The sequence below is a fragment of the Neoarius graeffei genome, chromosome 15 (genome assembly GCF_027579695.1).
Source record: "Neoarius graeffei isolate fNeoGra1 chromosome 15, fNeoGra1.pri, whole genome shotgun sequence".
NCBI lineage: Eukaryota > Metazoa > Chordata > Actinopteri > Siluriformes > Ariidae > Neoarius > Neoarius graeffei.
Genome location: NC_083583.1, coordinates 66,167,450 through 66,181,811, shown reverse-complemented (window position 1 = coordinate 66,181,811; position 14,362 = coordinate 66,167,450). Strand labels below are relative to the sequence as shown.

Sequence of the window (14,362 nt, the reverse complement as noted above, 5' to 3'; positions counted from 1 at the left end):
CTCTTTGGAAAAACTGTGTCATTATCTGAGAAGACCAACCTTAGTCTGAGTCATGACCAGAGTGAAGACAGAGTGAGACCTGGAGCTTTTGTCGTTCATGCCTGTAGCAGCAGTAGCTCGCTGTTTATTCCCAAGCTCAAGCCAGGCCTGAAAAAATACATGGGAGAGTAAGAAAGCATGGACATCTTTTATTAACTCTCTTCTTTAACTTACTTAAAGAAAGCAAGCCAGAAAGACCAGCTATTAATTAATCAATCAATCAAACAAGAAAGAAAGAAAGAAAGAAAGAAAGAAAGAAAGAAAGAAAGAAAGAAAGCACAAAATCAAGAAAGCTCAAAAGAAAGAAAGAAAGCATGAAATGTATTCATTTGTACATAAAAGCACAAATGAAGGACGGCATAACGTCTCAAAAAAAAGAACAAAAGAAAGCAATAAGACATGCAAGAAAGAACAAAAGAAAGCAAGCAAGCCAGAAAAAACAGCTATGAAGCAATCAAACAAGAAAGAAAGAAAGCACAAAAGCAGGACTGCAGGAAAGCTCAAAAGAAAAAAGAAAGACAGACTGCAGGAAAGCTTGAAAGCAAGAAAGAAAGCAAGAAAGAAAGAAAGAAAGAAAGAAAGAAAGAAAGAAAGAAAGAGCACAAAAGCAGGACTACAGGAAAGCTCAGAAGAAAGAAAGAAAGAAAGAAAGAAAGAAAGAAAGAAAGAAAGAAAGAAAGACTGCAGGAACGCTCAGAAGAAAGAAAGACAGCAGGACTGCATGAAAGCTCAAAAGAAAGAAAGAAAGAAAGAAAGAAAGAAAGAAAGAAAAGGAAGACTGCAGGAACACTCAGAAGAAAGAAAGACAGCAGGACTGCATGAAAGCTCAAAAGAAAGAAAGAAAGAAAGAAAGAAAGAAAGAAAGAAAGAAAGAAAGAAAAGCAGGACTGCAGGAAAGCTCAAAAGAAAGAAAGAAAGGAAAAGAAAGAAAGCTCAAAAGAAAGAAAGAAAGAAAGAAAGAAAGAAAGAAAGAAAGAAAGAAAGAAAGAAAGAACACAAGCAGGACTGCAGGAACGCTCAGAAGAAAGAAAGACAGCAGGACTGCATGAAAGCTCGAAAGAAAGAAAGAAAGAAAGAAAGAAAGAAAGAAAGGCAGGACTGCAGGAAAGCTCAAAAGAAAGAAAGAAAGAAAGAAAGAAAGAAAGAAAGAAAGAAAGAAAGAAAGAAAAAGCAGGACTGCAGGAAAGCTCGAAAGCTCGAAAGAAAGAAAGAAAGAAAGAAAGAAAGAAAGAAAGAAAGAAAGAAAGAACACAAGCAGGACTGCAGGAACGCTCAGAAGAAAGAAAGACAGCAGGACTGCATGAAAGCTCGAAAGAAAGAAAGAAAGAAAAGCAGGACTGCAGGAAAGCTCAAAAGAAAGAAAGAAAGAAAGAAAGAAAGAAAGACTGCAGGAAAACTCGAAAGAAAGAAAGAAAGAAAGAAAGAAAGAAAGAAAGAAAGAAAGAAAGAAAGAAAGAAAGAAAGAAAGAAAGAAAGAAAGAAAAGCAGGACTGCAGGAAAGCTCGAAAGAAAACTCAAAAGAAAGAAAGAAAGAAAAGCAGGACTGCAGGAAAGCTCGAAAGAAAGCTCGAAAGAAAGAAAGAAAGACTGCAGGAAAACTCAAAAGAAAGAAAGAAAAAAAAGAAAGAAAGAAAGAAAGAAAGAGCAGGAAAACTCAAAAGAAAAAGAAAAAAGAAAGAAAGAAAGAAAGCAGGACAGCTCGAAAGAAAAAGCAGGACTGCAGGAAAGCTCGAAAGAAAGAAAAAGAAAGAAGGAAAACTCAAAAGAAAGCAAAAAGAAAAAGCAAGAAAGCTCAAAAGAAAGCAAGCATGAAATTCGTTCATTCATGCATAAAAGCAAGAATGAAGGACAGCATGAAATCTCGAAAGGAAGAAAGCACAAAAGAAAGGCAGCAGAAAAGTTCAAAAGAAAGCACAAAAGAAGACAATAAGACAAGCAAGCAAGAAAGAACAAAAAGCATGAATGAAAGACAGCATGAAAGAAAGAAAAGAAAGTACAAAAGAAAGAAAGCACAGAAAAGCAAGAAAGCAAGCAAGAAAGTGTGTTGTACTTGTTGAGAACTAATAATTTGTTGAAGCAGTAGAAGGTCGTATTACCTGGATATCAGCACAGGAGCTGACCACATTCCTGTTTGAAAACCATGAAACAAAACCATTAAAAAATGACCAAAACTGAGGACACCAACTAGCAACAACAAAAAACAGATGGTCCAATGTGAGGATTCCTTACGTAGATAGAGCTTCAACATATGGCCCATCAGTCGGGTGTTCTCTGACCCGCAACTAACACAAACGGGAAAAGGTGACGAAGACAAAGTTCGTATGACTGAGTCATTAAACTGTACAGCACACAGTAAAAGTAGATTTGAACTGAGGACACTATAAATCCATGCAGATGGTCCAGCTTTAATATTTAAGCAAAGTATGACGAAGGTGCTCCAGATTTTACTGTAATGATCACAAAGAAAACTCATTAAAAACTATTGCTTTTATTGTCGTCATAATAATACTAATTTAATAGATTTTAATCTTGTACAGGTTTGAAGAACAAACCGTTATCCTAAGACTTTCTGATTTTAAACAAAACTTAGATGTTTTAAATTAAACAAAAAGAAAAATGATTACAAGTCGGAGTTCCACCTGAGGTCCAATTTTTACATGCCATATTTTAAGAGTGCTCAAAACATTTAAACTCCTTCCACACTGACTAACAGCCAAGCTTTCAGATAGATTAAAATAATAATAATAATAATAATAATAATAATAATAATAATAATAATAATAATAATAATAATCAGAAGATGCAGACGATCATAACGAAACATAAAATGGTTTGCTTACGGGCATCTTCTTTTGGTTTTGCTCATCCTTCACCACAAGCAAATCATGGATCTTCTCATTATACACCTCAAAGTAGCTCATCTCCAGGTGATAAGTCACCTATAAAGAATATATGGAAACATGCATCTGCCTTCAGTTGTGTGTGTAGTACACGCAGTGTTCAACTCATCATCCTAAAGCCAGTCGGTTTATAATTTGTTTCCGATAATAAATGATTCATACTTCATTACCTGGCTCATGAATCAACACTACACATAGTACTGTGTGGCCCATGCTAAAAAGCTGTCCCCTTTGGAAGACAGCATAAAGACAGGCTTTGAAAGTACTGTATGGATGGCTGGTCGGATTGGGGAGGCCACTGAAGAACACTGTACTCATCGTCATGCTCACAGAACCCGTTTGAGAAGTACGAAAATGCACGTGGTCAACAATAATAATTAGACAGGCTGTGGTATTCAAACAAACCATGCTCGATTGGTATGAAGGGGCCAGATGTGTTCCAAGAACACATTCCCCACACCATCACACCACCACCACCAGGCTGAACTGTTCACACAATGCAGGTTGGGTTCATGGTTTTATATCAATCCATAATAACCCTGCCATCTGTGTGCCTCAGCAGAAATTGAGACTCATGGGGGATTTCTAATCTTCAACTGACCAGTGCCGAGTTTCCCAAAAGCATCGTAACACAAAGATCATCGTTAAAAGGATAGTTTGGGATTTTTGACATGAATCTGTATGGCATCCCCATCAATAGTGTCTTACAAACACACTGACTTGCCCCTGACACAGCATCCTGTGAGTCCAGTTCTTGTCCAGTTTTGGTCCAGACGAAAGTAGTCCGGCAAGTTTGTTGGGGTCACGAAAGTAAAACGTTTTTCATCTCAAAACAGTATGTGTTCAAAAGAGTGATATATTTGCATCACAAAACCGTTGCCAAATAAAAAGTCAGACCTCGAAATCGCTTGGCACTATTTTCTCTCCCTTCTTATCACTGTGCGCTGCCGCCAGGTGACAGCCACGGCTGTTTCATTCATTGTTTTAGTGATGGGAATTTCGGCTCTTTTTCGGGAGCCGGCTCTTTTGGCTCTTCTTACTATAAGGAGCCGGCTCTTTCGGCTCCCAAACGGCTCCTGAGATTTTATTTTTGATTTAATTGCTGCAATTAACTAGTTAATTAATTACATTATTATTTATATTTTATCAATAGGATGTTTTCCATTTTATTTTTTAGTTTTTGTAGCCATTGTAAAGCTTTGTAAAGTATAGCAGTGTAACAATGTTCTAGCTATAGAAATAAAACTTACTTACCAATTAATAAATTATTTTCTCACAAACATAATGCAAAACTGTGTTATATTACCAATATAAAATACACAGAAGACATCAACTGTTTATCCTTTATGGCTTTATTTCACACTCGACCTTGAACAAAATGCCACAAAATAAATTATGAAGTATAAATCAGGCCTAAGAAACTATGAAGCAAAGTTGGAAATTATTTTAACAAACACAGAACAATGTGCAACAAAATATGTGGCACCTTGAGCGCATGTAAAAAGAGAAAAAAGTGCCGCACTCTGCTCCACCAGTAATGAGAAGCCGCTGGAACAGCAAATATGCTCCTGTTATAATGACTGCTGTCTCGTTGTATACCGCAGATTAATCTGGCCATGCCAAGGCGGTTGCCGACCGAACCTGTCAATTTATGAGCGACAATTTATATCATGAGCTTTAGGAATTCATGGCAACAAAACAATGATCATGGTTGTCAAATAGACAATCATCCTTCAGCTGAGCTGAACTCTCTCTCTCTCTCTCTCTCTCTCTCTCTGAGGCACCTAAGGACAAAAAACTAATTCGGCTCCCCAACTCGGCTCCCACCGAAGAGCCGGCTCCCGTCGTTCACTTCAAAGAGACGGCTCTTTGAACCGGATCGTTCGCGACCGACACATCACTACATTGTTTACTGCTAGCAAAGTTAGCGACAACATGTCTGACTACGACGGTGAAATGTGTGCGGAGATTCAGCCACATCTTTGTTGCTACAGCCTGGATAGTCGCAAGTGCGCACCATTTTCACAAATATATTATTGTATAGATTATAGAAGGTGATAAATTTGTCGCTGTTCTTGCTCTCAAATTAGCTTGTTAGCGCTGCTGATCTGAACTCCTAATCACTGCCAAACAATGGGAAAGGTGTTGATTCCTGCGCAGATGTCAACATGACAGCGTGCAGTGATACCGAGGGAGAGAAAATAGTGCCAAGCGATTTCGAGGTCTGACTTTTTATTTGGCAACGGTTTTGTGATGCAAATATATCACTCTTTTGAACACGTATAAAGGTGTTCTCTCATCAACAAGGCATTTGCTTCCATCCACAGAACTGTCCCTCACTCACTCCCTCACTCCCTCTTTTGTTTTTCGCACCATTCTGTCTGTGTAAAGTCTAGAGACTGTCGTGTGTGAAAACCCCAGGAGATCAGCAGTTTCTGAAATACTCAAACCAGTCCATCTGGCTCAAACCAACACTCATGCCACAGTGAAAGAAAGTCACACTTCACTGTGAGATCACAATTTTTCCCATTCTGATGTTTGAACATTGTGAACATTAACTGAGCCTTTTCTTACAAAGCCCCACAGTTATGGAACAGCCTTCCAAGTAGTGTTCGGGAATCAGACACAGTCTCAGTGTTTAAATCTAGGCTGAAAACATATCTGTTTAGTCAAGCCTTTTGTTAATGGTGTTTATGAGGTAAAGGTGTAGATCTAGAGGGTCCTCAGATACAGTGTTTTGGTAAACTGGGATGTATGGATGCTGTCAGTCCCCACTCGCTTGCTCACTCGAGTTTGTTGACGGTGTAGTGGCTGGCTGCTTTATGTCCCGGGGCTCCCTCATGCCTGTGTTACCTTCTGGCTCTCTCCTTTTAGTTATGCTGTCATAGTTAGTTGCCGGAGTCCCTGATTGTACTCGGTGCAATATGTATACTGCTCCTACTTATTCAGGTGACATTGGGCATACCTAACAACCTGTGTTTTCTTTCCCTCCCCCCCACCCCAAATCTGTCCCTCTGAGTTACATGGAGTCAACAGGAAATCTTTTGGTGGAGACCTCGACTGGCTATCGTAGCCTGCAGGGAATCAGCCGTCAGACTTTCTGTCGCATGTCCCAGACCCGGTGAAATGTAACTGAATTGTCTTGGCCAGCCCTAAGGGTCCCATCTGCATCTCATCATTGCTGAGGAGTGTGCTCCCATCACCCAATCAAGCATCCAGCCAGAGCAGGTCATGATATATTTTTTACCATATTAACATGCCATTGTTGTGTGTTATGCCTGATGTAAAGACTCTCGTCTCTGCGAGCCTACCACACAGATTTAATACTTGTCATTTTTAGGGCATACCTAACAACATGTTTTCTTTCTCCCCCCCCCCAATCTGTCCCTCTGAGTTACATGTTGATCCTGGGATTGAGATGCTGGCCTCTTCTGCCCCTCGGACCTGCTTGATCCATCCTGGTGCCCTGTGTCTGGTCGGAGTTTTATCGCACCGCTCCTGTGGAGGACGGCCCCATGAGGACAGTCCTGAGCATACCTGGAGGATGCTCTGGACTCTTACAGTAATGCTTTTATGGCTGAGGACTACAGTTGTCTTGCTAACTTTAGGACTGCAGTTATCATAAACAGTTTTGCACTCAAGTTTCCATCAATGAAGAGTTATAACATCAACGAAACTGTCCTCATGTTAAAACTGTTAATATTATAGTCAGGCTGTCTGTTGTTGCCCAAATGAGGATGGGTTCCCTTTTGAGTCTGGTTCCTCTCGAGGTTTTTTTCCTCATGTTGTCTGAGGGAGTTTTTCCTTGCCACATTCGCCACAGGCTTGCTCATTGGGGATAGATTAGGGATAAATTAGCTCATGTTTTAAGTCGTTCAAATTCTGTAAAGCTGCTTTGCGACAATGTTTATTGTTAAAAGCGCTATACAAATAAACTTGACTTGACTTGAAGCTCTTGATTTGATTTTATTCAGTGTGCCTCTGCTACATGATTGGCTTGTTGGATAACTGCATAACTGAGCAGGGGTACAGGTGATCCTATGGCTGAGGAGTGAATATTTCTCAATACTATCATGAAGAAATGCTTAAAGATAACTCTTTAAAGGAGAATTGAAGTCATTTTTAAACTTGCTTGATTTCTTAATTAACGTGTTTTATTCAATTACGTTTTCGGTTTTAGTAACCTTATACCGTGACTCGTATTGGCAACTAATTGCAATTAAATATTATACTTATCAGCCTATTCAGTTTTTTTAGCCATGTTGAATGTAGTTCGTTTCGTCCACGGCAGGCGTCGCTTATCCGCGCGATCTTCATGAGACTTGTGCGAGACTTCAAAACGTGAAGTGTCAGCGCCGCCATTTTGAAAACTGTTTTTCAAACGAAATATTGCACAAAAACGAGTTTAAATGACGATTACTGCCTACTTTTTTCAAACTTTCCTGACTGGCATCAAAACAAACAAAACTTCCGGCTTGATCACATCAGCATTCGAAAGAGGGCACACACGTCTTTTGACGATGTTGGCAGATGTCGGTCACTTTGATTTCCGCTATACGTTTTACTTCTGTCCTACGATGTCTCGCACAGGTCTCAACAAATCTCGTTTATGGCCATTGCTTTGACATATGGACTGATATATTACATAGCATATTTCAAACACTCATAACTTGCTATGGCAGCGACAAAATAGCTACCAAAAATACATGCTGATATTTAATAAAATGAGATAAATAGAATTTTGATTTTTTTTAAATTGCCTTCGGTTCTCCTTTAATATCCCAGTACTTTTAAATGCTTGAAACCAGGTGACTTTACAAGCCAGACTTCTAACATTTGTTCCAAAGGCTGCTCGAGTTTGTTAATAAACATGGCCAAGAATTGCCAATATCTACAGAAAGAGTTAATTTCATAGACGTGGCCAGTTGGACCTTTTTCTGGAGCCTGTCAAAAAGATGAAGCGAGACGGTTTGCTTTGTGCTTCAAACAAAACTCTTGAGTAACATCTAGCAAAGGGATTCTGTAATTTTTTTCACTCCATCTTTCTCCCTGTATGACCGTGTTCAAAAGTTTTACAGAGAGTCAATCAGGCTACAATATTCAACACTCTGAAGCTTGTGTCCAGAAAAGTGTACAAAAGATACTAGATGGTCTGTGGGTGGAGTCTCTGACACTAGGGACATGGTTAGATAAGCCAATTCGTCAGTCAATCTTGTCCTTCTAATTAGATGGACATAAGCTGAGAATGTGGAAAGTAGAGAACTCACCTCATTCTTATCAGCATTGGACACCCTTGCAAAAACCTCCTCGCAGAATCTGGGTATAACTCCATCCTCCTCACCAAAACCCATCATACTGGGGGAAAAAAAAAAAGGGAGAACAAAATCAGAAAATACTGCCTTGAATACACCTGATCATCTCATTATAGTATCTTGTGCTAAGACATATACAACCCCAATTCCAAAAGTTGGGACGCTGTGTAAAATGTGAATAAAACAGAATGCGATGATTTGCAAATCATGGAAACCCTATATTTCATTGAAAATAGTACAAAGACAACATATCAACTGTTGAAACTAAGAAATTTTTATTGTTTTTTTGAAAAATATATGCTCATTTTGAATTTGACGTCAGCAACGTGTTTCAGAAAAGTTGGAACAGGGACAACAAAAGACTGAAAAAGTTGTGTAATGCTTTAAAAAAAAAAACTAACTTGGTTAATTGTCAACAGGTCAGTAAGATGACTGGGTAGAAAAAGGGCATCCCAGAGAGGCGAGATCTCTCAGAAGTAAAGATGGGGGTGGGGGGGGTGTCACTGCTCTGTGAAAGACTGTGTGGACAAACTGCAACAATTGAAGAATAACATTCCTCAATGTAAAACTGCAAAGAATTTGGGGATCACATCATCTGTGGTACATAATATCATTAAAAGATTCAGAGAATCTGGAGAAATCTCTGTATGCACGAGACAAGGCTGAAAATTTACATTGGATGCCTGTGATCTTCAGGCCCTCAGGAGACACTGCATTAAAAGTGTCTGTAGTGGAAATCAGTGTATGGGCTCAGGAACACTTCAGAAAACCATCGTCTGTGAAAACAGTTCATTACTGCATCCACAAATGCAAGTTAAAACCAGATATAAACAATATCCAGAAACACCGCCACCTTCTCTGGGCCTGAGCTCTTTTATGATGGACCGAGGCAAAGTGGAAAATTGTCCCGAGGTCTGACGAATCAAAAGTAGAAATTAATTTCAGAAATCATGGACCCTACGTCCTCCAGGTGAAAGAGGAGGGGGACCATCCGGCTTGTTAGTGCACAGCTCGAAAGCCAGCATCTGTGATGGTATGAGGGTGCATTAGTGCACATGACATGGGTAGCTTGTACAAGGAAGGAAGGCATCATTAAGGGTAGTATCTCACTGGGCTGCGACAGCCCGCGACTAGTTGGAGACACAACAATTGCGATAAAATATGCGAATTAGCGACAATTTTCACTTGGAATCGCACTGAATTGATATTCGCATATTTTACCGTAATTGTTGTCTCTCCAACTAGTCGCAGGCTGTCACAGCCCGGCTTTTCCTCGGCAGGCAGGGAAGTAGAGGAAGCCTCACGGAAATTGACTTGAGAAGGGTTCGCGACGGCTTTGCGGAACCAGCAACGCATTTGTGGCTATTTTGAGAGAAATTTTGTCGCACGACTTTTTTGAACATGTTCAAAATTTCAGCGACGAAGGAGCGACACTTTGCGACTCATGCGAGGAAATTGAGAAGCCCCGCGAATGTTTCAAGACACTTTTGAAACTCTCTCACGAATGACGTTCGCAAGCTGTCGCAGCCCAGTGAGATATGCTGAATGATATATACACATTTCAGAGCAATATGCTGCCATCCAGACAAAAATCTTTTTCAGGGAAGGCCTTCCTTCTTTCAGCAAGACAATGCCAAACCGCTTTCTGTGCATATTAAAACGGCATGGCTCCGTAGTAAAAGAGTCCAGGTTCTAAACTGGCCTGTTTGTCTCCCATTTAATACATTTGGCGCATTACGAAGCACAAAATACGACAACAGAGACCCCGAACTGTTGAGTAACTGAAATTGTATATCAGGCAAGAATGGGACAGAATTTATCTTTTAAAACTACAGCAATTGTTCTCAGTTCCCAAATGTTTACAGTGTTGTTAAAAGTAGAGGTGATGCAACACAGTGGTAAACATGCCCCTGTCCTAACTTTTTTTTTTTTTAAACATGTTGCTGACATCAAATTCAAAATAAGCATTTTTTAAAATAAATAAATAGAATTTCTCAGTTTCAACATTTGATATATTGTCTTTATTCAATGAAATATTGGGTTTCCATGATTTGCAAATTATCACATTGTTTTTATTTACAGTTTACAGACTGCTTAAAAAAAAAGTTTACAACTTTTTTGGAATTGTGGTTGTACATCATATTGAGACACAGAATAGAATTTGTCTTCAGATAGAAAATTAAGTGCTGTATCACATGCATGAGGCCAAACTGCTGTTCCTCATTTCTTTACTTGTTTTTCAGAAAGATGGAGGCACATATATTTTGTATTTGGTTAAAATACATGTTCAACTTCCTAAACTGTAGTTTGTGTAATCAGGGATAAATCTTTTTCACTTGCCACTTTGTGTGCGTGGCTGTTCTTAGTTGGTGGAGCGATTTGTCTGGTCATTTATACTTATATTCTTTTGTGTGTGTGTGTGTGTGTGTGTGTGAAAAGATACTCAAGATGTACAAAACGATTACCTGTAAATGGACTCAATTCTGTATGAAGAACCAAAACTTTTTCAAACAAAAAGTTACTTACGTGTAGGACTTTCCTGAGCCTGTTTGTCCATATGCAAAAAGGCAGGTGTTAAATCCTTCAAATGCTCTTTCAAGTAAGGGTCGAGCCAACTTCTTATAAATCGTCTGCTGACTAGCAAACTTGGGGTCCATTTCATCAGTCGAGTAGAAGGAGAAGTCAAAAGAGAAGGTGTATGTCTGTTTAGTGTCGGGATGGTGAACTACAGTCTCATTGTTCTCCATGAAAATCACTTGACTGGTCTTCTCATTCTTTTCCCTGGATTACAAGCAATAATTAAATTCAGGAGCAAAATAAATATTATAGAAATACTTAACTGAGCAAAGTCAGCGTGCTTAGGTGTAGTGGAAGCTACACCTAAGCACTTTGTTTTGTTTTTTACCTGTGACTGAAAGGTCTTACTCGCACTGCCACCGTCACCGCACTGTTCTCCATCTTCAGCTCTTTAGATGATGAAGCCACAGTCTGACTCCCAGATTCGACAGAAACCCGTGTTTCACATGAAGAAAGCTTAGATTTCGGGGTCAAAACCATAGAAAGTGGAGTTGTGGTCTTTCTCATATTGGATATCGTGCTCCGGTTTTGACTGATAATCGGAAACTTCTTATTGGCTGAACCTGGAATCGGGTCTCCACTTGACTGCTTTTGCCTTTCAACACCTGATTGTTTTAATGCTTTGGATTGATCTTTTGTGGATAATCTTTCAAAAACTTCTTTCTTCAGACTTATTCTCTCAAACTGGGTTTTCCCGGTTGGGGTTGAGAATGTTTTTTGTTCTTTCTCTATAGTCCCTCCAGATGTGTTTACTGGCTTGATGATCTCTTTGGTGCTGTTTTTCAGTTTCAGACTGGCACATCGCAGAGGAGGAGCTGAACCTGTTCGGCTGTTTGGCTCAGACAGGATCTTTGAAGAAGTCCATGCTCGTTTCTCGGTCATGCCAGATGTGTGTTGAGGTGGAGGTAGATGTGGATGAGAGCCTTTATCAGTGGAGCCTGCTCTGGTTCTCCTCTGTAAAGTTAACCGTTTCCCCTGCCTTTGGTTCTCGGTATTTTCACATGCTTCATGATCACCACCCATTGTGGTTTTGCTGTTTGTATTTCTTCTTTGAAGAGTGAGAAGACCAGGCCCAGCATTTGAAACCTCATCACATCTGCTTGTCAGGGTGGATATTATATAGGTCTTGTTGATCTCTTTAGAGTTACTCAGAGATGATATTTCCTCTTTCTCATCCATTTTCTTCTCCACTGCTTTCCAAACACTGATAGTTTGCGACTAACTAATTAATATCCGATTTTTTAAGCATTAAAACAAGGCAACTTTAATTATAACCTCTTTGACATGCTGAAGAATCTTAAATTAACTAACTATAGCTCAAGCGTAACTTATTTATTAAAACTTTACCTGTCAACTTCGTTCGTTCTAAATAAAATAAAGCTCTAAACTGGTATGGAAACGCACTTTTACGGGGGAAAAAACAAACTAAAATCGCTTTGTTTACCTTTAACACAGACAGTTTCTCTTGCCTACGCCGCCATCTTGCCGCTTCAATTCAAACCTCACTCGAGGAACCTCATTGGTCCATCCGACGCGGTGACGTCACGGAGACCCGGATGTAGTGAGGTCTGTTTACCAGAAGGGGGCGCTGGATTTCCTCTGTATTCTAGAAAATAGGAACTTTACATCCCTTTGCTTTGTGATGAACAGTTCTCATTTTAATGTACTCTGTTTTCAGTCAGCTTTCAGAAAGGAATTTCTTCTTCAAGTATCCACACTGTATGTGTGCTGATATTATATTTAGTTTACAGTGACACATTAAACTACAAACAGATACCGAGCAGCTCTGTTGGGACTGGCGCTACACTATCTGACCAAAAGTACTGTACAAAAAGTACGCCTGAATATCACACCCATATGTTCTAACTTCCACAAAGTTAGAAGCGCACAATTGTATAAAAAGTCTTTCTATGCAATTTCCCTTCACTGGAAGGAAGAAGCCCAAACCTGTTCCAGCACGACAGTGCCTGGGCACAAGAAGAACTTTATTCATCACACGTACACTTGTGAAATTCCTCTCTGCATTTAACCCATCTGAAGCAGTGAACACACACGTGAGCAATGAGCACACACATACACACATGCTAACAACACCCAGGGAGCAGTTGGGGGTTGGGTGCCTCGCTCAAGGGCTCCTCAGCCTTGTTAACCTAACCGCATGTCTTTGAACTGTGGGAGAAACTGGAGCACCCTGAGGAAACCCACACAGACACGGGAAGAACATGCAAATGCCACACAGAAAGACCCCTGGACTCGAACCCAGAATCTTCTTGTTGTGACGCGACAGTGTTAACCACTGCTCCACCACTTCATGAAGACATGGTTTGCCAAGTTTGGACTGGAAGAACTTGAGTGTCCTGCCTTGGCCTCAATCCCACTGATCCCTTTTGGGATCAGTGGGATTGATCTCACTATTGCTCTTGTAGCTGAATGAACACAAATCTCCACAGTCTCACTCCAAAATCTAGTGGAAAGACTTTGCAGAAGAGTGGAGGTTATGAAAACAGCAAAGGAGGATTAAATATGGAATGGGATGTTCAAAACGCACATATGGGTCTCCCTCTATCCATTCAGCTATGATAACAGCTGAAGTGCTCTTGAGCAAAGCACCTAACCCCCAACTGCTTCCCAGGCGCTGTAGCATAGCTGCCCACTGTTCTGGGTATATGTGTGTATGTACATGTGTGTTTTCACTGCTTCAAATGGGTTAAATGCAGAGGAGGAATTTCACTGTGCTTGAGTGTACATGTGATAAATAAAGGCTTCTTCTTCTAGTCTAGTTTCCAGGCTGTTAAAGGAGGATGGATGGCCCCATATGGACAGTCTAAATATACAGAGCATCTTCCAGGTGGACACTTACAGTTTTGCTACAATGGCCTAGGACTACAATTGCCACGCTAACTTTAGGACTGCAGTTGTCATTAACAGTCTTGTACTCAAATCTCCATCAATGTACAGTGGATAACTTCAACAAAATAGACCATGTTAAAACTATAATGAATTTCCTGGTTACACAATTGCACTTTTTGACAATGTAGGACACACTTATAGAAGCAAAGTATTTATAGTCATGCTGTCTGTTATCACCTAAATGAGGATGGGTTCCCTTTTGAGTCTGGCTCCTCTCAAGGTTTCTTCCTCTTGTCGTCTCAGGGAGTTTTTCCTTTCCACTGTCGCCTCAGGCTTGCTCATTAGGGATAAATTTATTAGTTTGTATGTTTAAAGTCTTTATTTTTCTGTAAAGCTGCTTTGCGATAATGTCTATTGTTAAAAGCATTAAACAAATAAACTGACTTGGATTAAAGTGTAAACAGAACCCTGAAACGTAGAAAGTAACCTCAGCCCAGTTTCCCGAAAGCATTATAAAGTTAAGATCATCTCGGTTGGTAGCAAATGTGTTTAATGTGATACTTGCTCAACCATTTAAAGTACCTGTGAAAAATAAAATTGGTGTTTTGGACATTTTTGTACCTGTCTTGTTTTATAGACACCAATACAATAGTATGCCTAGTGGGATAGTAGTTTTAGAGATCT

At 39.9% G+C, this 14,362-nt stretch overlaps 1 protein-coding gene across 1 annotated transcript in view; it reads right to left on the bottom strand.

Moving 5' to 3' along the window:
- Nucleotides 1-12,345, bottom strand: part of kif14 (kinesin family member 14) — a 56,467-nt gene extending 44,122 nt beyond the window's left edge. Inside the window, exons 1-7 of the mRNA XM_060941774.1 lie at nucleotides 11,157-12,345; nucleotides 10,778-11,032; nucleotides 8,207-8,294; nucleotides 2,880-2,978; nucleotides 2,269-2,321; nucleotides 2,136-2,166; nucleotides 40-147 (exon numbers count right to left, since the gene is read on the bottom strand). Coding sequence (XP_060797757.1) covers nucleotides 40-147; nucleotides 2,136-2,166; nucleotides 2,269-2,321; nucleotides 2,880-2,978; nucleotides 8,207-8,294; nucleotides 10,778-11,032; nucleotides 11,157-12,007 — 1,485 coding nt within the window. The 5' untranslated portion in view covers nucleotides 12,008-12,345. The remainder of the gene's footprint in view (nucleotides 1-39; nucleotides 148-2,135; nucleotides 2,167-2,268; nucleotides 2,322-2,879; nucleotides 2,979-8,206; nucleotides 8,295-10,777; nucleotides 11,033-11,156) is intronic.
- Between the last annotated feature and the right edge of the window lie 2,017 nt (nucleotides 12,346-14,362).